This window comes from Hemiscyllium ocellatum, chromosome 23, assembly GCF_020745735.1.
Source record: "Hemiscyllium ocellatum isolate sHemOce1 chromosome 23, sHemOce1.pat.X.cur, whole genome shotgun sequence".
NCBI classification, from domain to species: domain Eukaryota; kingdom Metazoa; phylum Chordata; class Chondrichthyes; order Orectolobiformes; family Hemiscylliidae; genus Hemiscyllium; species Hemiscyllium ocellatum.
The window spans coordinates 7959195-7986926 of NC_083423.1; the positions used below are offsets into that span (position 1 = coordinate 7959195).

General features: G+C 41.4%; 1 protein-coding gene across 2 annotated transcripts in view; it reads right to left on the reverse strand.

Annotated features, from left to right (window-relative positions):
* The window catches only part of sfmbt2 (Scm like with four mbt domains 2), a 214939-nt gene that overhangs the window by 41976 nt on the left and 145231 nt on the right, over positions 1 to 27732 (reverse strand). For both annotated transcript variants that reach the window (XM_060842636.1, XM_060842635.1), the window contains 4 exons: positions 27253 to 27335; positions 18188 to 18314; positions 5447 to 5560; positions 3391 to 3433 (listed from right to left, as the gene is read on the reverse strand). In XM_060842636.1, coding sequence (XP_060698619.1) covers positions 3391 to 3433; positions 5447 to 5560; positions 18188 to 18314; positions 27253 to 27335 — 367 coding nt within the window. The remainder of the gene's footprint in view (positions 1 to 3390; positions 3434 to 5446; positions 5561 to 18187; positions 18315 to 27252; positions 27336 to 27732) is intronic.

The window sequence follows — 27732 nt, forward strand, 5'->3', positions numbered from 1 at the left end:
ACAGTGCTAACTGCTTTCTATAGTCTTTAGCCTTTCTATTTTGTAATGTTTTCTTTCACCTCAGTAAATCAATTTCTTTATTCCTCCCATGAGCCAAAGCATCTCTCTAATATTCACTTAATTTACATGTGAACCTAAACGAGGATTGCCACTGGTAATTTGAACCATCAGTCTAACTTAATGCACGTTCTCACCTGATGTACACAGTTTCCAAACTAGTTCTCAAAAGGCCATAAGATATTAGAGTAGAAACAGGCCATGCAGCTTTTGAGTCTGCTCGACCATTCAATCTAATAGTCCTGAACTCTACTTTCCTGCCTTTCCTCCCCGATCCCTCAATTCCCTTATTGATTTGAAATCTGTCTCTCACCCCTCACCATACTTAATCACCCAGCCTTAAAAGTTTTATGCGGTGAAGAATTCCACAGATTCACTGCCCTCAGAAGAAATTCTTAATCTCAGTTTTAAACGTGCAAGCCCTTATTCTGAAAATATGCCCTCTGATCCTCTAGTCTCCCACAAGGAGAAATAACCTTTTTAGGGCAAAAGTGAGTACTGCAGATGCTGGAGATTAGAGTCAAGAGTGTGGTGCAGGAAAAGCACAGCAAGTCAGGCAACGTCCAAAGAGCAGGAAAAGCAATGTTTCGGGCAAAAGCCCTTCATCAGGAATGAGGCTGGGAGACTCGGGGGTAGAGAGATAAATAGGAGTAGGACGGGGTTGGAGGGAAGGTAGCTGAGTGCGCAACAGGTGGGTGGAGGTGGGTGTAATGGTGATAGGTCGGAGGGGAGGGTGGTGCAGATAAGTGGGAAGAAAGATGGATAGTTGGGACAGGTTATGAGGACCATACTGAGTTGGAAGGTTGGAGGGGGGCGGGGGGGGGGGGGGGGGGGGGGGCGGGGAAGAGGGAGGAAGGAGAAATGAGGAAACTGGTGAAATCCGCATTGATGCCGTGGGGTTCGAGGGTCCAGAGGTGGAAGATGAGATGGTCTTCCTCCAGCTATCGGGTGGTACGGGAGCGGCAATAGAGGCGGCCCAGGACCTCACCAACTTTTCTGTCATCAGAAAACCTGGCTATAGTATATTCACTTTCCTCAATCAAGTAATTAATATATTATATAATTATGGCTCCAGCACTGATCCCTGTGGCATCCTACTTGTTACAGCTTCCCATCTTGAAGATGACCACCTTTTGCCAACTCTCGGTCTTCAATTAATTAGACAATGCTTTATCTCTGCTAATATACTACTTGATCACCTTGGGCTCTTATGTTATTAATCAGCCTAAAGTGTGGCATCCTGACAGATATACAAGTAGTCAGGGAATAGGGAATACTGCGGAGAAGCAAACGGGTTTTAAGTTTAAAAAGGCGTCACATGTTGGAGCGGGCCTGATGGGCCAAAGGGCCTGTTCGTGTGCTGTACTGTTCTTTGCAGGAAATGTCTTCTGAAAATTCAAATATGTTATTTCCACCGCTTCCCCTTTATCTGTCCTGCTTGCTATCTCCTCAATGAAATTCTGGGCCAATGGGCTGAGAAGTGGCAGATGGAGTTTAATTCAGATAACTGTGGGGTGCTGCATTTTGGGAAAGCAAATCTTAGCAGGACTTATACACTTATTGGTAAGGCCCTATGGAGTGTTGCTGAACAAAGAGACCTTAGAGTGCAGGTACATAGTTGCTTGAAAGTGGAGTCACAGGTAGATAGGATAATGAAGGCAGCGTTTGGTATGCTTTCCTTTATTGGTCAGAGTATTGAGTACAGGAGTTGGGAGGTCATGTTGTGGTTGTAAAGGACATTGGTTAGGCCACTGTTGGAATATTGCATGCAATTCTGGTCTCCTTCCTATCGGAAAGATGTTGTGAAACTTGAAAGGGTTCAGAAAAGATTTAGAAGGATGTTGCCAGGGTTGGAGGATCTGAGCTTCAGGGAGAAGCTGAACAGGCTAGGGCTGTTTTCCTTGGAGCGTCGGAGGCTGAGGACTTACCTTATAGAGGTTTACAAAATTATGAGGGGCACGGATAGGATAAATAGGCAAAGTCTTTTCCCTGGGGTCAGGGAGTCCAGAACTAGAGGGCATAGGTTTAGGGTGAAAGGGGAAAGATATAAAAGAGACCTAAGGGGCAACTTTTTCCTGCAGAGGGTGGTATGTGTATGGAATGAGCTGCCAGAGGATGTGGTGGAGGCTGATCCAAATGCCTCTTAAATGTTGCAATTGTATGGGTATATGAATGGGAAGGGTTTGGAGAGATATGGGCCGGGTGCTGGCAGGTGGGACTAGATTGGGTTGGGATATCTGGTCGGCATGGACAGGTTGGACCGAAGGGTCTGTTTCCATGCTGTACATCTCTATGACTCTATGATTTCCTCTTCATGTCTGACTCTGCTTGATCATAGTTTGCATTTGTAAATGTTCATTATATCCATGATAATTGACTCTAACATTTTCTCAATAGCAGATGATTAGCTAATTAATCTATAGCTACCTGTTTATGACTCCTTCCACTTTTAAATAAGACCTTATGTTGGCAGTTTTCCAACCTTCTGGGACTTTTCCAGAATCTAAGGATGCCTGGAAAATAAGTACTGGTAACTGCCCCCCTTTGTTTGGGGGGGGGGGGGGGAAGAGTGGGGCTCCATTTTCCCCATTCTATGGGCAACTGATGGTACAGGTGGGGGATTATAGGGTGGCTACACCTTGTCTCACCTCTTCACATAAACCCTACCCTGTGAGAATACAAGGAAAAAGACCAAGCTTCCTATTTTGGGATCCTGCGAAGAAAAGATATCGATCAATTATCCTCAGGACCCAAAAAGCTGCCAACTCTTTTGGTGAGCTGAGATGTCACTGTCAAGGCCAGTGTTCGGTTAAGAAACTCTCCATTGTTCACTAGTCAGATCCTATCATATTGATTAGCACTCGTTACAGCAAGCTTTCTTGGTGTCGGTGTGGCAAGATGGTTGACACCCAGCACATCAACACCACACAGTCAAAAAAAAAGGAAAATCTTGGCCAAGGTATCAACAGAACTGATAACGAGAATTTGCCTTTTAGAAAAAACATTGCAGCAAAACATATGACCTGAAATAATTATCTTTCAGACAGTACAAGAGATTTTTGAGAACATGTGGCAATGTTAAAAATGTATGATTTTGAAATAAATTAGATTACACATTAGTGTACCTGGTACCGTTCCAATTAGTCAATGATTATAAAAAAACACTACAAAGCTATCAGACATTTAAATAAAGCAGCAATTTCAATCGCCGGTCGAAATCACCAATTACAAACATGATACAGTTGACAGTGAAGCTTTGTACAGCAACAGACTTCTGATTAGGGCAACAAAGATATTAAAGTCCACTTGATTACAATTCAATTCTTAACTTACTGTTTTTCTGGTTGGACTATTGCAATTTTCTTCTGCTTTGGACCTGTCAATTAATAGAAAGAAAGATCATCCACCGTATATAGACTCAATTCATTGAGTTGCAATATGTTTTACACAACCCACACACAAAACAAGTGATCTACTTCTGGAGAAAAGGAGAAGGACAGTTTGCTTTGAAAGTTCATGTGGGTGAAACTGATCTTCAAGAATAGGGTTACATGGATAGTAATGAAAGAGCAGTTCCATTCATACCCCACCTGTACTGTTTTCCTGCCATGGACATTAACATCCATATGATAGATATTCCATTCTCACAACAAAAGGAATCATACAAATATCATCATCATTAGTCTATATAAGGATGCTTCCTGACATTAGACAATGACAATATCGAGGTCTATTATTTGATTAATTTTATTCACCCTCACTGTCCCTGTGTTGTCAGATTGTTGCCAAATATCCAGACCTGGAAGAGCTGTAATATCGTTGGATTAAATTTCAGAAAGTTTAAAGTCATAGGCCTAGATTTCACTAAGTACAATTGGAAGCCTATTAGAAACGGGAGGCGGGTTTTAATTCTGGCACTATTTAGACTCCACTTACAATACTGTGAACTGGTTTAAAGGAAGTCCTATGGCTGCCTCAGAACATCATCTGGAGTTGACTGGCCTGATTGCAATGATAGCAAGTCCCAGCAATGAAGATCCTAGTTAGCTTTTTCACCTAATGTAGGAACCTAGAGTACCAAACTCTTGACTCGTGCTACTACCTCAATAATGAAAATCCAGACACTGTTCTTCAACTTCTTCAGAAAATCCATTACCTTATCACAGACTTCATGGGCATTTCTCATTTCAGGCTAAATCAGACCGTTCCTAACTCTAAGCAAGAAGCTGTTGACATAAGTTTTTAATTTAATATCTTTGTCATTGCAAAGACTAGGTTATTTTATCCCCATCACACAACAAAATTCATTTTTATCTGTGACTCTTTTGTCTTTCTCCATTGTATAATGTATTACATGCCCCAAGTAGAAAAATCTAGAATTATTCTTATTCTTATGCAGGTCTTGGAAGTTGAAAGCATTTCCAGAATTAACCCCTCTATGTGAAACAAGAACTTTGTTTAGTGGCCTATATTTGGAGACACTGAAAAAAAAATTTTCTTCTCCAAAAATTGGCTGTGCACCTAATTTAAAATGAATTAAAGCATAACTACTAATTGCAGTCTTTGCAAATTAAACACTGCGGTCACTTGTTTTGTCTGTCTGGGCAGTATTTAAAAGGAGGCGAGATGGGTCTCATCTTTCAGCTGGAAAGCTAGCAAGAGCATCATCTTAATTCTTTGCCAAAAGGCATACCAAATCAAGAACCCGAAAAGCAGGAACAGCACCCAACCAGCAGCTGTCAGTTCTTGACCGCCTGGCAGTGCCACAGGGAAGTGGGCAGCTGTTACGGTATTACAAGACGCAGGATTTCTCATGGATCCCGATGCAGGTATTGCTGGGGCAGGAAAGGAACTGGTTGTCCTCAGTCGGCCCGCTTCTGACAATCTTTTGATTATTAAATTTAAATCACGAGGTATCCTGACTGAAATTTATCTGGTTACGGTGGCTCAGTGGTTAGCACTACTGCCTCACAGCACCACGGCCATGGGTTCGATTCCCGCCTCAGGTGACTGTGCAAACTCCACACAGACATTCTCCCCGTGTCTGCGTGGGTTTCCTCCAGGTGGTCCGGTTTTCTCCCACAATCCAAAGATGTGCAGGTCAGGTGAACTGGCCATACTAAATTGCCCATAGTGTTAGGTGCATTAGTCAAGGGTAAATACAGGGTAGGGGAAATGGATCTGGGTGAGTTATTCTTCGGAGAGTCAGTGTGGACTTGTTGGGCCGAAGGGCCTGTTTCCATACTGTAGAGAATCTAATTTAATTAACTTTGCATCAATATTTACACAAAATGAAAAGAAAGGATGAAGAGTGTCTGAAAGACTGACAAGTTAAGTCTTATGAATTTGATGTTACCTTAACAGTATATATTTTCTTGATAGTACTTACAGACTGCACGATATGGCGGGGTCAAAGGGTATCCATTTGCTTCACACCAACCGACTGGAAAAATATCCATTGAGTCGACATCAACAATGTATTCGGGGACAGATCTCTTACAGTCTAGAATAAAGTGGATATACATTAAAAATGTAGCTGCTTAAAAAAAACTACCTGCTGTTATATTATCCTTTGATTAAAAACTTTATTTCATACTATAAAAATATTAGCAGTATTTTTGCTTTTGACATTCACTAATTAAGAGTCTGAGTATGCCTTGAAAAATGTTAGAAACGCTAAGTGAAAAGCCAGTTACATTTAAGTAAATCAGATGATGGAAAGCATTTGTTATCAACTGATATTTTATCGACTGACTTGCAACAGTCCCTCTTCAAAAAAAGAGTGATATTTTCAGGCATCTCCAGTGACAAAGCATAAAATCAAAAGGACGAATGAAAAACGCCAGTCCAAAATCTTTCATTATTTTCTCTTCTGATTTATGCTTGATCTGGAGAAAATGCAACAAGTTATTCCTTTGTACTTTTTGATTATGCTTGTTCCAGCGTGCTTTGGAACTAGAACATTACAGAAGCCTACTGCATAGAAACAGGTTAATTGGACTTTTAGTACTATACTGCAATTTTATCAGAGAACAATCACACAGACCTACTGATTTTTTCATACTTTTCACATTCTCCTTCTTAAATGAATTTAACGTTGAATTTTAACAAGAATTTGTGGACTTTGCTTCAAGAACAGTTAACAGCAGAGAATTCCACATTCTGACCAGCTTGTTAAAGGTGTTTCTTTCAAACATGTATATTTACAATCAATTTAACACAAACTGATCTGCTTCAAATAAATTCAATTTCATTCAATTTGGTAAATTTGGAAATTCCAGTTGAGCACATTGCTTGGTTCGCTAAAAAGCACATACATGAATAAATAACAACGTAGAAGGAAAGAAATAGGAGCTTGGAGAAAATAAAAGAAAATTACAAGAACTGTTTCTGTTTTGCTGAGATGTAGCACCCTCTTTTCTACCCTTGAACAAAATTCACATCCATTCCATTCTTTGATGGAGGTTGCAACACCATCTAAATGTCCCTGTACCTGTCCTGGTAGGAACTGCATCTGTTTCACAGTAGCTGCTTCATTTTGTAACTCTGAACTACATGCTTGGAGATCCACAAACATTCATAACCTACCACGAAGACTTTGAGTAGTTTTGGATCATGCGCAAAGAGCTAGGCTGTTACTGCAACCTATGTTCTATTGTCTTACTTAAGACAAATAGAGCCACGGAGACTTGCCAAAGTCAACTTAGACCGTAAGACATAGGAATGGAAGTAAGGCCATTCAGCCCATCGAGTCCACTCCGCTATTTAATCATGGCTGATGGGCATTTCAACTCCACTTACCCATACTCTCCCCGTAGCCCTTAATTCCTTACGAGATCAAGAATTTATCAATCTCTGCCTGGAAGACACCCAAAGTCCTGGCCTCCACTGGGCTCCGTGGCAATGAACTCCACAGACCCGCCACTCTCAGGTTGAAGAAAGGTCTCCTCATTTCCATTCTAAATTGACCCCTTCTAATTCTAAGGCTGTGCCCATGGGTCCTAGTCTCCTCGCCTAACGGAAACAACTTCCCAGCGTCCATCCTTTCTAAGCTATGCAATATCTTGTAAATATCTATTAGATCGCCCCTCAACCTTCTAAACTCTAATGAATACAATCCCACAATCCTCAGCCGTTCATCGTATGTTAGGCCTACCATTCCAGGGATCATCGTGTGAATCTCCACTGGACACACTCCAGTGCAAGTATGTCCTTCTCGAGGTGTGGGACCCAAAATTAGACACAGTATTCTAAATGGGGCCTAACTAGAGCTTTATAAAGTCTCAGAAGCACATCACTGCTTTTATATTCCAACCCTCTTGAGATAAATGAAAACATTACATTTGCTTTCTTAGTCACGGACTCAACCTGTGTTAACCTTTAGAGAATCTTGGATTAGGATTCCTTTATACTTTGGCCTTATGAATTTTCTCACCGGTTAAAAAAATAGTCCATGTCTGTATTCTTTTTTCCAACGTGCAAGACCTCGCATTTGTTCATGCTGAATTTCATCAGCCATTTCCTGGACCACTCTCCTAAACTGTCTAAATCTTCGTACTATTTGCCTGTCCACCTAACTTCGTATCGTCGGCAAACTTCACTAGTATACCCCCAGTCCCTTCATCCAGATCATTTATATTTAAAGTGAACAGCTATGGCCCCAACACTGAACCCTGCGGGACATCACTTGTCACTGGCTGCCATTCTGAAAAACAACCTTGTATCCCAATTCTCTGCCTTTTGTCAGACAGTCAATTCTCAATTCATGCCAGTAGCTCACCTCAAACACCATATGCCCTCACCTTACTCAGCAGCCTCCTGTGAGGCACCTTATCAAAGGCCTTTTGGAAGTCTAGATAGAGAACATCCACTGGGTTTTCCTGGTCTAACCTACTTGTTACCTCTTCAAAGAATTCTAACAGGTTTGTCAGGTACAACCTCCCCTTACTAAATCTATGCTGCCTTCTTCTAATCCAACCCCGCACTGCCAAGAATTTAGAAACCTCATTCTTAATGATGGATTCTAGAATTTTACCAACAACCGAGGTTAGGCTGATTGACCTATAACTTTCCACCTTATGACTTGATCCCTTCTTGAACAAGGGAGTTACAGCAATGATTTTCCCTGACTCCAGAGACTTTTGAAAGATCACAATCAACGCCTCTGCTATTTCCTCAGCCACCTCCCTCAGAACTCTAGGATGTAGCCCATTGGGGCCAGGAGATTTATCAATTTTTAGACCATTTAGCTTTTCTAGCACCTTCTCTTTTGTAATGACTACTATACTCAACTCTGCCCCCTGACTCTCCTTAATTGTTGGGATATTAGTCCTGATTTCCACTGTGAACATTGACACAAAGTATTTTATTAAGTTCTTCAACTATTTCCTTCTCTCCCAGCACTAGCCTTGCTGCATCAATTTGGAGTGACCCAACGTCTACTTTTGCCTCTCATTTGTTTTTTATGTATTGAAAGAAACTTTTACGAGAATTTCTCATATTACTGGCTAGCCTACCTTCATATTTGATCCTCTCCTTCCTTATTTCACTCTTTGTTATCCTTGGTTTGTTTTTGTAGTCTTCCCAATCTTCTGATTTCCCAGTGCTCTTGGCCACTTTATCGGCTCTCTCTTCTTCTTTGATACATTTCCTGACTTCCTTTGTCAGCTATGGCTGTCTAATCCCTCCCCCTCCCCACCATGGATAATCTTTATTTTCTTTAGGATGAACCTCTGTACTGTGTCTTCAATTACACCCAGAAACTCCTATGCCATTTTTGCTGTCCTGTCTTCCTCGCTAGGCTCTGCTTCCAGTCGATTTTTGTCAGTTCTTCTCACATGCCCCTGTAATTACCTTTACTTAAACTGTAGCACCATTATATCAGATTTTAACTTCTCCCTTTCAAACTGTAGACTGAACTCTACCATATTGTAATCACTGCCTCCGAAGTGTTCCCTTACTTTACGATCTTTTATAAAGTTTGGCTCATTACATCACTTGTACATCTAATAAATGTATCACAGTAAGCATAATTTGCATCTCACACTAAAAAAAATTGATTTTAATAGAACTTTATACTGAAACATGACAGGAATTACAGAAGAAAACGGTGTCATTTTAAAAGGATTTGAAATTTACAATAAATTGAAGTGTAATGGACATGGTCTTGAAACTTATTGGAACTGTGCAGAAAGTTACTGTTGGAGAATCATAACTAATTCTGGCCAGAAATAAAAGTTAAACCAGCTGTGCTGAATGGGTTTGGTCTGAAATTTAGTTTAGTGAGAAATGGCTGAATTCACATTTATTTTTAAAAACAAACCAAAAAAAGGGTAATGACTCAGTTTTCACTTGGATGCTGATTTCCATGAGCAAGATGCAGTTTTAGTTTTCATAGTCTAAGATCCAATGAGAGTTGACTGATTTTGAATTACTGGGCTTGATTGCTGTAATTCTCAAATAAGCAGTTGAGCAGTCAAAGTCTGCCAGTATTATGAGATAGCTATTAGAGCAAAAATCATCACACTTTTTGTTCAGGTTAAATATGAAGTTTCCTTGTCAGAAGGATGTTGTGTTTGAGCAGATGTTTAAATTCGTTTTCCACTGATTTAATGTCAGGAAAAATGTTTACAATATTTATTCACCTCCAGCAATAATAATCACTAAGTGTTAAAGAGTTAAATCCATCCCAGTTACCAAGGCATTAAAAATAAAATCTGTAAATAGTAAGGGAATGCCAACATGACTCTTGCTCATGATATGCAAGTTGAATTTCATTCACATGTCCATCAATATAAATGTTTATGCAATGTGCTCTGAAGATTTATTTTGCTTTATGCTAAAGCATGACATTTTTAAAGTTAAATATGCACTTACATCAAAATTTCTGAAATGGCATTGTACTGGAATCAGAATTGTACAGTACTGAAGAGGGTTTCTGGTCTACTATGGATACACTGTCTACCTTAGTTCTACACTTAATCAACAATATAAAAAGCTATCACAAATATTTCTTGGTATACAGTCCATTAAGGAACAGTTTTTTTGTTTCTGAATTTGTTAAGTAGCTGCATTATAAATACTTCATGGACGTTTAAAAGGCTGGGACATGAATATTGAAAGTTAGTTGACATTTCAACAAGAGAGGAAGCTTACATAAGATGGTGCCTTATTAATGAAGAACGGCATTAATATAACTAAGGTCATCTCTTTCACTATTGTAAAGGTCATGAGGTAGACTCAGATACAAATAAAAAAAATGGGAGTTTTTATAGTTCGCCTACTAGTAATTACACTGTAGGCTGCGATATACAGTAAAAAAAGAAGCTTGTAAGAAAGTTACAATTATAATCTTATGCGACATATTGGCGAGATTACATCTGGATTCCAATTTTGTTCCCCTTATTTAAGAGAGGATATAACTGTATTAGCAGCACTACAGCAAAGGTTCACTGAGTTGTTTCGTACAATGAAAGGGATACATCAGAACTAGGAGCATGAATAGGCAGTTCAACCCATCTAGTCTACACTAGTATTCAATACAATCAGTGTTGATCTCATTTTGGCCTGAACTCCACTTTCCTGCCCACTTCCCATAACCCTTCAACCCATTACTAATTAAAAATTGGTTTATCTCCTCCTTAAATTACTCAATCCACTGTACTCCAGGGTAGGAAGTTCCATAACTGCCCAACCTTTGAGCGAAGTAGTTCCTCCTCATCTCAGTTTTAGGATAAGGGGCATCAGATGGAAAACAATGATCTCTCTCATGAGATTGCCCACAAGAGGAAACATCATCTCGATATCCACTTTAACATTTCCTTTCAATTCCACTCCGGATTTAACTCTTAAATGTTTAATAATTATTATATCTGTCAGTGAACTTTGTCAAATCAGGGTTGCTTCATTTGGAAAGCTTGGTCACATTGAGCCTGTATCCATTGAAGGTGATCTTATTGAAGTATATAAGACCCTGAGAGAACTAGACAGAGTAGATAGCGAAAGGATGTTTCCCTTCATGGGAAATATGTGGGAGAGACTAACTTGAGGACAGAGTTTAAAAAAAAGATTCTCAATTAATGACCAATCAAAACTGCTTCCTGCCACAGCTGGAATTAACTCCGCTCCAGATCGACCGAAGCGAACACGAGTACTGCAGATACTGACGATCAGAGTCAAGATTAGAGTGGTGCTGGGAGTGGTACTGGAAAAGCACAGTTGTTCTTTTCCAGCACCACTCCACTCCAGATTGGCCTGTTAATAGGCAGCCTCTAAGACCTATCAGCTGGGGATGCCACAGTGCCTGATCAAGGATGTGGGCATTCATCAGGGAGGTGCCTGAGAACCAAGCCCCTGTCCTCGCTCCTGGCCCCTCTCCCTGTGACTCCCAAGCCCAGAAACACCGCCTTCCACTCGTGAGTGTGAACATCTCACTAACTTTTGAGCAAGCGAGATCCTTAAAAATATACAGAAGGTTTTAAACACCAGGAGAAGGGAAGCTGACAATGTAGCCAAATACATTTTGATCTTGAAGATCTAAAAACTGCATAGCACAAAAGTTAAGAAACATCAGTGAAGGAATTAATTAGGTAATTATTAGCTACATCTTATTACATATTATATAAAACTACCAGAGAACGATGACAGAATAAAATCTTGCATAACAATATATGCCATTGATTTAAACAATTAAATGCCGGTCCAACTTACAGGATCTCATACTAAAGTACCCACATGTACTCTCAAGCATTCTGGAAAAAGTTAAATGAACCTCTGTAAAACCTAGTTTTCATGATGATTAAATGCTTCTTTCAAATGTTGATTTATAATCATTATCTTTAATAATAACTATTTGTCACTACCAAATTTAATCCTGTAATTTATTTTAAAATCACTATTACAGTAAACTAAGCTGACATTACACTTCCAATGTATTATACACACATAAACCTGAACATTTACTGGATCTAGTGACAGTTAGAAAGTTATGTTGTAGAGTGTCAACTCGTTTGCAAATGTTATTTGATAATTACAGGTTGCCTGACTGGAAGTCAGCTGGTTGACTGCTTTGGTTTTCAGGTAAGGCAGCAGTACACTGAGGCCAGCCACAGGACTAGTTAGGCAAACCTTGATTATTTTGTGCGATGTACATTCTTTGCTTCAAATCGAGTTCTCAGACTTCAAATAACCTCACTTCCCATCTGCCTACTCTTTTCCTAGCTCCCCGCCCCCCTTTCCATTCCTTTGATCAACCCTTCCTTCCAGCTACCAACCAGATTCGTTTTTCCCATCAACCAACCAGGTCGTACCCTCCATCTGCGTTCACCTATCGCTACCTAACCTACCCACTTTATCTGCAGCTTCCCTTACACCCACCCTCAGTCCTGAAGAAGGATTACAGCCAAAATGTTGACTTCTCCATGTCCTGATGCTGCCTGGCTTTCTAAGTTCTTATAGTCTCCTGTTCGTCTACCTCAAATTAAATGCAGCAGGTATCGGAAATGTAGATGGAGACAATTTCCCAGGTATTAATTGTATACATAAATATTGTTCAGGATTTTTACTGTATCACCTAATTGATCATTTTATATTTTTGTAATGCTTATCAATATTCAGTCAGATAATGCCTTAGATTAACTGTATGAATACTTATTGAATTGAAAGCATGAATTCTATCTGCAGACTTCATCAATAACATTAATCTTCTGTGGAGGGTTTTGGAGCGGAATGTATGAAATGAAAGACCATTTGAATCTATTTTGTATTATTTCTATGTTTTTGGCAATCCAAGCTAAAACAAAAATTACTATGTATCTTTTCTATCATTTCTACAATGAAAACAAATTCAGAATCATTCTTTCACATATTAAAAATGGAAAGACATTCCCAATAATAAATGCAGGAGCTATTTTGCCAGGTTTTCTCTGTAGTTGAAAAGGATTTCACATTGATTGACAGCATTAGTATCCCAACATCCAATGTCCAGATTTTGTAGTGACCGTAATTTATTTCAAGGTATTGTTTTCTAATTGTGACTGGAACTTGGCACTTGTTTGAGAAAGGAAATAGTTCTCATTTAATCAGTGTATGATGTAATCTCTATGAGGTATACAAGATCTGAGATTTTAGGAGATCACTTATCCATCTGGAAGATATATGTACTAGCCACAATGATTTACAACATATGAGAAATTGTCAATGTATTTGAAGTTATGGCAAGATGTTTCATTTGAGAAGATAATGAAACATGAATTGTATAAAATGTGTGTGTAATAATAGACATTAAAGGATGGCTCAAGCCATTAACCTCATTATTGGAACACAAAATAAATCATAAGATCAATAACATGCTGTAAACCGCAAGACTAAAGATCAAGTGGATTATAAACAGTTTTCTGATTAGATTAGAGACTTCTCAGGAGCAGCAGATTCCAAAGACCAACAGGTCTGTTATTTGTCCATAATTACTGTGATGCAAGATCTGAACTGATCATTAATGATGAATTGCAAGATGGTAGCACATTAAGAAATTGAGACAGTGTTGTCATACAGAAGAGAAGATTGGGTCCACACCTGTGTGGAAGCCAAGACATCCATGTTCCACCAATTGAATAATTCCCACTCTTTGTTCCACAGCATCTCTCACATTAACCCACTGTTAGCATCATCCACTGCACACCACTTCTAACTAATGGCTGAGACAACTTTTCCCTTTTACTTTGCAGATATCATTGGTATATCCACAACCTCTGGGATGAAGCAACCATCTTTACCCAAAACCACATCTTCAGCTCTGAGAAAGAGTACTCCAAGGCTTCAGAGGATGCATCAGTAAGCCTGTATCCTGCAACAACCCAACAGCGCAGATACTGATACGTACACTGGGCGATTAGATTTGGAATGTTGGGTTCACAAAACTGTGGGCAGCTACCCAAGGAAGAAAAGCCCCAAACTGCTCACAATGGGAGGCCAGCCAGAGACCAGACACCTGCTCAGCCCCAGACAGGAGAGGATCCTGTGGTGTCGGCAATCAGGGGCTTTGTCCACTGGCACAGAGAAGAGCAGGAAAAGCAAGCAGAAATACAAGTCGTAATGGTCTTCCAAGCAGAAAGGCCACAGTAGTGCAGCTACACTGTAGAAACCTAGCTGCTTGCCAGGTTGCCTCCAAGGACAGTCATTTCATTCTATTGGCATGCAGGTCAGTGCCAGTGATCACATCCGTTCACATTCTATACGTTTCACTACAACTGTATTTCTACTCCACAAAATCAGTTGCCAGGCATTCTGAAATTCAGGGGCATTTCATCCATGTTGTGATATAGTGGGCAATCATGTTTTTGCTGCTCTTTAATGAATCACTGGAAACTGGTCATTTTGGTTGCCTTTGAGTGATCTCAGTCTTCTGTCATGATACAAGATTAGAATACACAATACTACACAATCTTTCCATAAAGAGGCTACACTAACTAGATTTTGCTCAGAAATCTTCGCTTGATTTAGGGTTTGATTTAGACTATTTGCAAAAAAACACACATTGCACTTTGGTCATATTCTGATAGTCAAAGGAGCCATTCCTACCAATGCTTCTTAAGATCAGGCCAATGGCTGGTCCCTGTCCTTATGGTGCGACTGGTCTTACGCATCATCTTCAGGTCAATTTCTTCTCATTCCACTCTTGCATCAGTTTCTCAATATCACCAAAGTGCAATCATTTGGTGAATATTACAACTTTTAGCTTGAAACAAGCTTCATTCCTAATTTGCTTTGTTGGAAAACGGATTTTGCTTTGGAATTTGCTATCTGCATTCTGCCTTATTTTGGCACATCTCAAATTCCTGTGCAACTTCGTAACACAGCCAATATTGCCTGCTTGATCCCTTGTCCCAAGTTACAAGATACTGGTCAGTTAAGCATGAATTTGTGGAATGTGAAATTGACAATATTGCTAATGCAATTATAGAATATTATGGCTGAAAAGGGGAAGGAGGTTGACCTACACTGAGTAAATGATTTTTGGGACCCAAAAACCCATCTTATCTGCTGGATTGTCTTGTATGCAGTGTCGATGGTGATGCATGATTCTGTCTGCACACTGCTTCATGATCTGTTATGCGAGCATTAACTCAGTTATTTTAAGTTTTCTGCAAGTCAACTATCATTATACAGCTGAAGCTTTATTCTCTGTAAAATTCTGCATAAAAATGCCTCAGGAGCTCTGACAGAAATCTTATTGAAATTAGTTGTGTGTAATACTCAAAATTAGAACATTTCACAATAGTTTTCGCCTTACAGCGTTTTAGAAAGAATCTCAAATTAGTGTGAACTCTCAAAGTGGTCAGCAGGCAGTAATCTGAAAGAGTTTTTTTTACTAAAAGTATATGCAGCATTAAAATAACAAATACTTTTAAGCTATTAAAACAGTAACTGATTCCCTATTACTCCTTATAACAATAAATAAAAACAGTAAACAACACAAACTTCCTTTTATTCCCCTTACCATACGCTTGATTTAGATATGCCTGAACGAGACCTCCTTCTCACAGAAGAAAGCAAAACACCAATGTCTTCATGACAGTTTCAAATTCAAACTCACAACAGGCTTGTCTTTTTTTAAAATATACAATTGAAAAGGAGAGATGAAGTTAAGCAGAAGAACTGCTTCTTCACCTGTTCTACGAAGGTTGACATGACTGAGAAGTTCTAATAATTCACTTGTTTCTAAGTAACATTATCGCTTAAATTCTATTAATTCTATTGATTTTTGTTCATCGTTCTTGGGACGTGGGTGCCACTGGCTAGTCCAACACTTAAGTCATGCCCCAACTGTCCTGTAGAAAATGATGATGAGCTGTCTTCTTGAATCACTATTGTATTTGGGATGAAGGGACAACTATAAGTTGTTAGGGAAGATGTACCAGGATTTTAGGACTTGAGGCATAATCAATACTGGAGACAGCTTGTGCTGCTGGGAATCATTCCCAAGATCCCTGCTCGATCAAATTGACAAAAGCAAAGCTGCTGTGAAGATGCGAGGTACTCCTGTGTTTGGATGAGATCTAAAAACTCAAATGTCCATAGTAACATAGGAAACCGGAGCAGCAATAGGGCATCTGGATTTAAAATCTTTGCCATTCAACTACATCACAGCCAATGTTCTAACTTTTCTAAGAGCATCTGCTCATGCAGTTTGCCACACAGATATGGAATACAGAACAGTACAGCACAGTACAGTACAGGCTCTTTGGCCTTCGATGTTGTGCCAACCTTTTATCCTACTCAAAGTTCAAACTAACCTGCATGCTGTTTATTTTACTATCAACCACGTATTTATCCAAAAGTTACTTAAATGTCCCTAATGTTTCTGACTCTACTACCACTGCTGGCAGTGCATTCCACAAAACCACCAAAACCAGCAATTTACTGAATCACAATGACTTTGAAAATGAGTGGTTCAACTTTAATGAACTGTTCAATGGCTTTGGTCTTTGCATTGTATGCTGAGCACTATTCATGTCCTATATACTTACTGTTGACGTTAAACTTACTGGACTGTAGCTTACTAATTGAGGATTGCATTTTTTTAAAAATGCAGCTTGGAACCATCAAAAGCTCTGGATTGTCCCTATCTAATACCATCACCAAAACATGTTCAGAAAATTGACCTGAAGTTGAAATTGAATTGATATCAACAAAAATCAATTGAATACAAAAGCAAAGCTGAAAAAGACTAGAATGCAGTACCACAATCTTACCTTAAATGTTTGTTTCCTGAACATGCTTGTTATTGTGGACGAGTATGACTTACGTGATTAAAGAATCTGCAACTAAATTTACTGTCTTCACTGGCTGACGTGAACAATGATACACCAATCGAAACATTTTGAAATAGTTTATTTTTCAAAATAATAAATCAGTGCACGAATCTTGGCTTTCATACTATTGGAAATACATTTTACACTAGTGGATTAGGAGGAAAACTGGAAAATACTGAAATGTTTGGACACTTTCTGGATTAAAAGTTAAAAATTAACAAGTTAAGTATCTGCTCCACAACCACCTGATGAAGAAGCTGCACTTAGAAAGCTACTGCCTTAGAAATACACCTGTTGGACTATAACCTGGTGTTGTGTGATTTTTAAGTTTGTCCATCCCAGTCCAACACAGCACCTCCAAATCTGGATTAAAAAATGTTTTTAACAGGAGTTTGAAGGGAACCGTGTGGCTTTTTGGAAATTAGGACAACGGTTTAATGTGACTGGTTACACAAAGTCAAATAACTTTGGAAAAGGATTGTGACAAAGCTTTTGTTGAGATAGTTTATCTGAAGTTTATAGCCTTTGATTACTGAAAAACCTGACTTTGGAAGAGACAATGGTGGGGATGCTGAGCTCATGGTTGCCCAGCAACCCTTTCTGGGTTTGGTTTTCGATTTCACAAACCTCAGAGGTCTAAAAGGTGGAGGAAATAAAATGTCCAAAGCAGCATTATAGCTTTAAGATTTTCTATCCACCTCTCTTGGTTGAAGTACCTCAGAACCTGATAACGTTTCCACACTTCAGTATTTCGATTACCTTGGAAACCCTGAAAAGCTGAACGTGACCACCTAACCATGGATTGAATCCAACATGATTTCCAGCTGAAGTGAAGCCCTGCTTGAAAGATATTCCATTTGTCTACGAGTGTCAGCAGTCCGATTTTGTCAACAAGAGACCTGGTGGACTGAGAGTAGTCTTCAGACCACAGGCCAATAGGAGTGTTTTCCTTTCACGTTTTTAAAAATATCATATAATTTGTTTGTTTTGGATGATAAAGAGAAATAGTTCCAATGCTATATTTTAGAAACAAGGGGCGAGACTGGTAGACAAAAATAATGGTAAGCAACAGTTTATGATAAACTTACCATTTCAAATGCAAAGTGTACAGAAGCCTAGTGAAAGTGTATTTTAGTAATGGAGAAACACTTAGCATTTTTCATGATTGAATCAAATCCTTTGTAGAAGGATGTGACATGTGGAGTAACAGTGCCTTTGTGACCAGTGTTCTCCTCATACTCATAACAATTTATCAAATACAGCATGTCATTGGACAAAGCTACAGATATTTTAACAAGTCTATTTTCCAATCATCTTACCTTCAAGGTGAAGCCACATTAATCGACCTTTTACTTTTGTGATTGAAGCAACGCATATTTCTGCCAGGTTACTAAGGGAGACAGCCTCCAACTTCATATTTTTGGTGAAGCCTCGACTGAGCGAAGTCTGACAAAAGAACAGAAAAGGTAAAAACAATGACCGCAGATGCTGGAAACCAGATTCTGGATTAGTGGTGCTGGAAGAGCACAGCAGTTCAGGCAGCATCCGAGGAGCAGTGAAATCGACGTTTTGGACAAAAGCCCTTCATCAGGAATAAAGGCAGAGAGCCTGAAGTGTGGAGAGATAAACTAGAGGAGGGTGGGGGTGGGGAGAAAGTAGCATAGAGTACAATAGGTGAGTGGGGGAAGAGGATGAAGGTGATAGGTCAGGGAGGAGAGGGTGGAGTGGATAGGTGGAAAAGGAGATGGGCAGGTAGGACAAGTCATGGGGACAGTGCTGAGCTGAAAGTTTGGAACTAGGGTGAGGTGGGGGAAGGGGAAATGAGGAAACTGTTGAAGTCCACATTGATGCCCTGGGGTTGAAGTGTTCTGAGGCGAAAGATGAGGCATTCTTCCTCCAGACATCTGGTGGTGAGGGAGCGGCAGTGAAGGAGGCTCAGGACCTCCATGTCCTTGGCATAGTGGGAGGGGGAGTTGAAAATGTTGGGCCACAGGGGGGAGTGGTTGATTGGTGCGGGTGTCCTGGAGATGTTCCCTAACGCACTCTGCTAGGAGGTGTCTAGTCTCCCCAATGTAGAGGAGACCGCATCGGGAGCAACGGATGCAATAAATAATATTAGTGGATGTGCAGGTAAAGCTTTGACGGATGTGGAAGGTTCCTTTAGGGCCTTGGATAGAAGTGAGGGAAGAGGTGTGGGCACAGGTTTTACAGTTCCTGCGGTGGCATGGGAAAGTGCCAGGATGAGAGAGTGGGTTGTAGGGGGGCGTGGACCTGACCAGGTAGTCACGGAGGGAATGGTCTTTGCAGAAGGCGGAAAGAGATGGGGAGGGAAATATATTCCTGGTGGTGGGGTCTTTTCGGAGGTGGCGGAAATGTCGGCGGATGATTTGGTTTATGCGAAGGTTTGTAGGGTGGAAGGTGAGCACCAGGGGTGTTCTGCCCTTGTTACGGTTGGAGGACTGGGATCTGAGGGCAGAGGTGCGGGATGTGGACGATATGCGTTGGCGGGCATTTTTAACCACGAGGGAAGGGAAATTGCGGTCTCTAAAGAAGGAGGCCATCTGATGTGTTCTATGGTAAACTGGTCCTCCTGGGAGCAGATACGGCAGAGGCGGAGGAATTGGGAATACGGCTTGGCATTTTTGCAAGAGGTAGGGTGGGAAGAGGTGTAATCCAGGTAGCTGTGGGAGTTGGTGAGTTTGTAAAAAATGTCAGTATCAAGGTGGTCGCCATTAATGGAGATGGAAAGGTCCAGGAAGGGAGTCCCTCTCCCACTGCAAGTCCCAGGTCATTTCCTCTGACCTGAAGCTCTTCAACCATGTCATGAAACAAACTCGCTACCACAGCCACATTTGCTTCCTCAGTGCCTGCCTCCGTAACCAACTCATCCCACTGAGACTCCAGACCACCTTTAAACCAGCAGAGTTCAAACCCGAACAGGACAAACAGTACAAGCTACAGATTCAAAAACACCAGCAACGGTTCTCCTTCAAGATCGTCCGCTCCACGCTCGCAGCAATGCGCCAGCACCTAAACCTCTCTACAGTCACCCCTGCCTCAGCTGAGGGCCACACTCTCTCAGAATTGCAAAGGACCCACTCTGTACTACATCCTCAGGAGAATTCATACTCTCAACAAACAGTATTTCAATTCCATCTCAAAAATCAAAAACTGTAAGTACAACAAATTTTAATCTACCCACCTCCATAACCAGTGCTCCTCAAGCATTCCAGCAGATCCCCCTGGCCTCGGAAACTACTCAGACGCCATTAGCCATGCAGCCGATGCAGCTGCCACCCCCATGCTGATTGATGACATCACTTCCGCCCCATCATGGCCACTCCCACAACCACTTCTGCCCCTCAATTCCTCATGCATCACACATGACATCACTTCCGCCCCTCACATCATCGCTGATGCCACACGCTCAGTGACTTCTGTCACCCCTAATGCCCATGGTCACCACTACTTTCGCCCCCACCAGCGCCACTCACCTGCATTCTGCTGACAGGCCCCCCCCCACAGACCCAACTTTGTCACTATTCCCACCCCCCAGAACCCCGAGGGGAACACTAACCCCGATCATGACTCCACCCCCCTTCCCCCCACCACCACACCCACTCCAGTTACAGGTTCCACTCCCACATCCAGCTCCACACCCATACCAGATCCCAGTTCCCAGCCCTGCTGAGTTTTCACCATCCCTCCAGACCTCCCCCTCACTGAGGACAAACAATCAGTCCTCTGCAAAGGACTCACCTTCATCTCCCTCCGTCCACACATCAATGAATTTAATACAAGCCGTGACGCTAAACAATTCTTCCGTCGCCTCCATCTCCGAGTTTACTTTCACAATCCAGCTTCCCGCCCACCTTCCGAGGACCCCTTCGCTCACCTCCAACAGACTGTATCCACCTGGACACCCCGCGCTGGCCTATTACCTGCCCTTGACCTCTTCATTTCCATTGCCGCCGGGACATTAACCGACTCAACCTGTTTACACGCCTCCCTCACTCCAACCTCTCGCCCTCACAACGCACAGCCCTCCAATCCCTCTGCTCCAATCCCAACCTCACCATCAAGCCAGAGGATAAAGGGGGCGCAATGGTAGTCTGGCGCACTGGCCTCTACACCGCTGAAGCCAAACGCCAACTCGAGGACACCTCTTCCTACTGCCCCCTCGACCATGACTCCACCCCCCATCACCAAACCATCATCTCCCAGACCATACAGAACCTCATCACCTCAGGAGATCTCCCACCCACAGCTTCCAACCTCATAGTCCGGGAACCCCGCACTGCCCGGTTCTACCTCCTTCCCAAGATCCACAAGCATGACCACCCTGGCCGACCTATTGTCTCAGCATGCTCCTGCCCCACTGAACTCATCTCTATCTACCTCGACATTGTCCTATCCCCCCAGAGTCCAGCAACTCCTCACATACATTCAAGACATCACCCACGCCCTCCACTTCCTCCAACACTTCCGATTCCCCGGCCCCCAACGCCTCATCTTCACCATGGATATTCAATCCCTCTACACCTCCATCCGCCATGACCAGGGCCTCCAAGCCCTCTGTTTTTCCCTCTCCAGACATCCCCAACAGTACCCTTCCACCGACACTCTCATTCGTTTGGCCGAACTGGTCCTCACCCTTAACAATTTCTCCTTCAAATCCTCCCACTTACTCCAGACCAAAGGGGTAGCCATGGGCACACGTATGGGCCCCAGATATGCCTGTCTCTTTGTTGGCTACATAGAACAGTTGATCTTCCGTAATTACACCGGCACCATTCTGCACTCTTCCTCCGCTACATTGATGACTGCATTGGCGCCACCTCGTGCTCCCGCGAGGAGGTTGAGCAATTCATCAACTTCACCAACACATTCCACCCTGATCTTAAATTTACCTGGACCATCTCTGACACCTCCCTCCCCTTCCTGGACCTCTCCATCTTCATTAATGACGACCACCTTGACACTGACATTTTTTTTTACAAACCCACCGACTCCCACAGCTACCTGGATTACACCTCTTCCCACCCTACCTCTTGCAAAAATGCCAAGCTGTATTCCCAATTCCTCCGCCTCCGCCGTATCTGCTCCCAGGAGGACCAGTTCCACCACAGAACACACCAGATGACCTCCTTCTTTAGAGACCGCAATTTCCCTTCCCACGTAATTAAAGATGCCCTCCAACGAATCTCGTCCACATCCCGCACATCCGCCCTCAGACTCCAGCCCTCCAACTGTAACAAGGACAGACGCGCCTGGTGCTCACCATCCACCCTACCAATCTTCGCACAAACCAAATCATCCGCCGACATTTCCGCCACCTCCAAAAAGACCCCACCATCAAGGATATATTTCCCTCCCCACCCCTTTCCGCCTTCCGCAAAGACCGTTCCCTCCGTGATTACCTGGTCAGGTCCACGCCCCCCTACAACCCATCCTCCCATCCTGGCACCTTCCCCTGCCACTGCAGGAACTGTAAAACCTGCGCCAACACCTCTTCCCCCACCTCTATCCAAGGCCCTAAAGGAGCCTTCCACATCCATCAAAATTTTACCTGCACATCCCCTAATATCATTTATTCTATCCGTTGCACCCGATGTGGTCTCCTCTACATTGGAGAGACTGGGCGCCTCCTAGCAGAGCGCTTTAGGGAACATCTCCAGGACACCCACACCAATCATGCACACCGCCCCGTGGCTCAATATTTCAACTCCCCCTCCCACTCTGCCGAGGACATGGAGGTCCTGGGCCTCCTTCACCGCCGCTCCCTCACCACCAGACGCCTGGAGGAAGAATGCCTCGTCTTTCGCCTCGGAACACTTCAACCCCAGGGCATCAATGTGGTCTTCAACAGTTTCCTCATTTCCCCTTCCTCCACCTCAACCTAGTTCCAAACTTCCAACTCAGTACTGTCCCCATGACTTGTCCGGACTTGTCCTACCTGCCTATCTCCTTTTCCACCTATCCACTCCATCCTCTCCTCCCTGACCTATCACCTTCATCCCCTCCCCCACCCACCTATTGTACTCTATGCTACTTTCTCCCCACCCCACCCTCCTCTAGCTTATCTCTCCACATTTCAGGCTCTCTGCCTTTATTCCTGATGAAGGGCTTTTGCCCAAAACGTCGATTTCGCTGCTCCTTGGATCTTGCCTGAACTGCTGTGCTCTTCCCGCACCACTAATCCAGAAAAAGAACAGAAAACACTATTCAAGGACATTTTGCACTATTAGGAGATATTTTCCCTCGAATGCATACAGACTAGACCAAGACAATTCCAGAGATGAAAGTCAGAGCAGAAACTTTGCAATTCCAGCTTGCCACTTGTTCCTCTCATCCTCACCAATGTCTCGTCTCACTCTATGGGCAGTACCTGCATGCACCTCCCATTCACCAGGACCTCCAGCTATATGTTGGAAATGCAGCGTTCCAATTTCCTGCTGCCTGACATACCTGAGACAATTGACAGAACACATGAAAAGGCAGCTCAGCACAGCCAGCATCTGACCAAGTAGATGGCTGAGCTTCAAAAAATGGCACTACTAAAATCATGGAAGTTTCTGGCATGATGAGTACCTCTGCCTCTTGCAAGTGGAAGGATACAACAAGTAACGAGATGTAGGGGTACTGTGCATAGCTCATGAGGGTTGTTTGGGAAGACAGCATGAGAAACCTCGTTTAAGCTCATGGACAGAAACCATCCATAAAATCTGCCAAAATTGATGCTTAGGATTGTAGCGTGGAAGCAGACCACTCAGCCCATTGGGTCCATATTGACTCAGCAAAGGAAATCCCAGGCAGACCCAGACCCCATACCCTCCATCCCTGTAACCCAGTATTCCCCATAGCTAAACCACCTAGCCTGCACTATGGGCAATTTAGCATGGCCAATTCAGCTAACTGGCACATATGTGGGAGGAAATCAGCGCACCCGGAGAAAACCAACACAGTCACAGGAAGTATACGCAAAGTCCATACAGACAGTCGCCCCACAGTGGAACTGAATGCACATCCCTGGTACTGTGAGGTAGCAATGTTAACCAATAAGTCACCATGCCACCCTACTTAGAGTCCTGGTAAATTTCAGCCCACAGTCTTTTGCAGCCAAATATTCTCATGTTATAACAAGGTTGTGTGCTATTATGAATGTTCTGAAACTGTGCAAAAGCAGTGTGATAATCATCACAGCCAAAATTCAATAGCTTTGTCGCAGAGCCTTATAATTAGGTGCTGTGTGAATTCTTAATGTAATCAGGTTTTGAAAAGATGCTCAAAATGTGATTAAATTAAGAATGCTCTTTAATCAGAGGATTGGGAAGGAAACCAAAATAATTCCGCAGAAAGATACATAAATGAAGAGTTTAATGATATTTAATTAAACAGTCAAAGATTTCATGAGGCCAGAAACATTGCATATAATCAATATTCAGTCCTTAAAGTGAGGCAACTTGATTATTTTTCAAAAGGTTAAACCTGTCCTAATAAAAGTCTGAGGGTATTAAAACTGTTCTGAAACATTCAAGATAAAGTTTCATTATAATTATACCAGTAATGGAATTCAAGTATCACATGAACTGGTTAGAACCAAGTTAATTTTATAACATATGATTATTCATTAGTTTGCTATCTTCCTTAATGCTAAAGTTAAACAGATTTTGTCTATGTCAAGGCTGTCAGCAAGACCAATGCATAGAAAATCAGTTTAAATCACTTCTCCACAATTTCAAGATTTTCACTTCTAGCTTTCAACCCACTTGCACTGAAACCCAAGTGGCAAAATTGAAGGCTGTTAATCCAGCAAACATACTCGAGCTACTAGGCAATAAGTCTTATGAACAATTGCAGATTTTTACTACTAATTTGCCACCATTTCAGATATAATAAAAAGGATCAGGGCAGACCCATTCAAAAGGGCAGAGTCTGTTTCCTAAATCAAATGTTACAAAGACATTTATCATCCTGGTACAGTAAATGCATACTGTAAGTGCAGTTTTCTAAAAAACTTCTAATGGAGCACAAAACAAACCATTTGCGCACCTTTAATGGTTTTATCAGTGTTGTGCCTGAAGTTAAGCTACAAAAAAATCTATATCAGAGCAAAACTTAGAGTCTTAGCATATAATTGCATTAAATGACTTAGTAACCTTTTGTTGCGTATCCAGTGGGAAACTGAACAGTGTGTTGCACTGTGTTCAAAAAGGCATGCAATTAATAAAATACATCTTTGTAGCAGTGCCTTTGAGCTGGTTAATGTATACTGAAAATATTTAAATAAACACAATAGATAAAATGTTAAAATTTTAACATAGAATATAAATGCTGCTTTAAACACAAAAAAAATGCACTTGAAATATAGTGTCAAGCTAATTAATTGCCAACAAATTGAAAGTAAATCTTTCTAAAGGCACTTATATATTCATGCCCAGCCAGAAGAATGATACTGAACTGGGGTTTCGTGGCCTCTGAACACACTCTGCCACAGGTCAGCCCTGAATGTATAGGAGTCAATTTGTGTTTTAAAAAAATAGAATTTCCACCTGAAAATCAGCTTCATTGAGAGACTTGGCTTCCAATTGCGCAGGGAGCCAATATGATGGGGAGATAAAAGAAGACACATCAGCAACATATTCAAGTATCCATTTAACCTTGTGAATTGAAAATTCCTGGAAATACGTTTACTTAGCTGCACTATTCACCCCAAGTATGATTTAATTTTTCTGGCCTGGCTGAGTTAACATTCAGAACAAATGTGTAAGGTACACGAGTATGCATTGTATGGAAATGAAACATACCAACAGAAAGACAGTGACCAAAATATTATAAAATATCATTTGGCTAGATAGTCGAGTTGTCACAACTTGTTACCAAAGACATTCCCAAGAATTTGTGATGATTCCCCCTATGCTCTGTCCCTAAAGGTTGTCCAGTTTCTCATTCACTTTTCAGCACAGTATTTCATACTGTTTGATCTCAGCTGGGGCCAAATTTATCAACTGCTGAAATCTTCCAACAATATTGAATTATTACAAATCATAGGTTAATCCTGTGATCTTTCAATAGCTGATAACCTGCCTTCCTGGCTGTCAAAACAGTTCCTGTGTCTCATCCATTCCTAAAGGATCCATTTCTGGTTTCTATGCTTGTATTTTGTGTATCTCCTTTCTCAGACACTTGCAGTAAACAAATAAATTTGCTAATGTGTCCTCCACAATTGTCTATTGCTGGTCTAACTGTACCAGTTAATAGGGATTAGGATTAGGATTTATGATTTACTGCAGGATTGATATTTTAGCAATTTTGTAAGTAGGACCCTAGATATTTGCTCACCTTGCAAGCTTCACAGCACATTGAAGCTTTGCAGTGGGACAATGGATATCTAGTTCAGATCATTTTCTGGGCAACACACATCTTGCAAATGAGCCAAATGCTACCACTTTCAGACCTGAATGTTGCCCACTTTCTCTCAAAATTATACTCAAATGGCGAAGTATCCCAAAAACAAACAGGTTAAGCAAGCAGTTTCACAGTGCCGCATACAATTGCTACTCAAGTGGTATTTTCCTTTAAACAGGATACTACCATCAGCCTAAAAACATGTTCTGCCTGCCAGATATTTGACCAACATCATGTGTTAATTTTATTGCTAGTGTGATTCCTTGTTCCTCCAGCATTTAAGTCAAATAGCATGTTCCAAAGTGTAGATCATACTTGACCAAAAATTGACTGTTGTTAGATGTGATTCCATGATTGGGTAACACTTGCTGAACAATCCTTAGGGCACTAGTAGCTACGTGAAATTGGTTGGCAGTGTAATCAGCTGAACTTATAATATGGTCCATTTATACTTGTTTGAGGTGAGATACATTCCTTTGCCAGGACGTATCCTCTGCAAATAAAAGGAGTATGCTCAAGTCTTGCACCTTTTTGTTTGAATTATTTAGGAGATTGAGGAACCTATAATTCCCAGTTGTCTTAATGGCAAGGTCTCAACTGATTAGAGTCAATTTGCCAGCTAATGAGCCCCCTTTACTCTTGTCGTGTAAATTGCTATGGTTGTTTAAAATTTGATATTCCTGTAATTGTCTCAATTAGTGCAAGTTGAAAGCTTTCAGTAGCATGTCTCAAACTCATACTGTTACCTGCATGTTGCCTGTAGTTTAAATTCAAGAACTCATAGAACAATTTTAGCACTAATTTGGCAAAAAGAAGCCTACAAGATTATATTTACATAATATCTACTTTAGTCAAAAATATTTGATGAGATTAATCTCAGTTACATAAATATTTCCATGACCATATGCCTGAAGCAATGAAATTTTCTCAAGTGAAAGGTTTACCAAACAGCATTAGATATGAAAGTGCAACTTACATTTCTGAAGCAGTACTGAGAAAGTGTCTCTGCCCCACACTGTTTAAGATAATCAGCCCAGTCAAAGTCTAAACCAGGATATCCTGCAATATTACAAGACAAAATATGAGCTAAAAAGACCCACCACATTTTTATTTTCCTTTTTTTCCCTGATTTCGTTCACTAATGTCAGAGCAAACTTTACAGCACTCTTCCGATACCTTTCTATGCCCTTTATTAATAGTAGACTCAGGGTAGTCAGCAATATTGGGCAATTACCATTTAACCCAGATTACCACCGTGCCGCCATAGAGCAATGTTACTGCATTAGTAATTGAGGGCCCAGGCTAATGTTTACATCTCACCATGCCAGCAGGCCATAATTTAAATTCAATTCATAAATGCGGAATACTCCAGCCTCAGCAATGGCAACTATCAATTGTTGTGGGAACTTATTTCATTCAATAAGGTTCTTTAAGAAAGGAAAACTGTCATTATCAT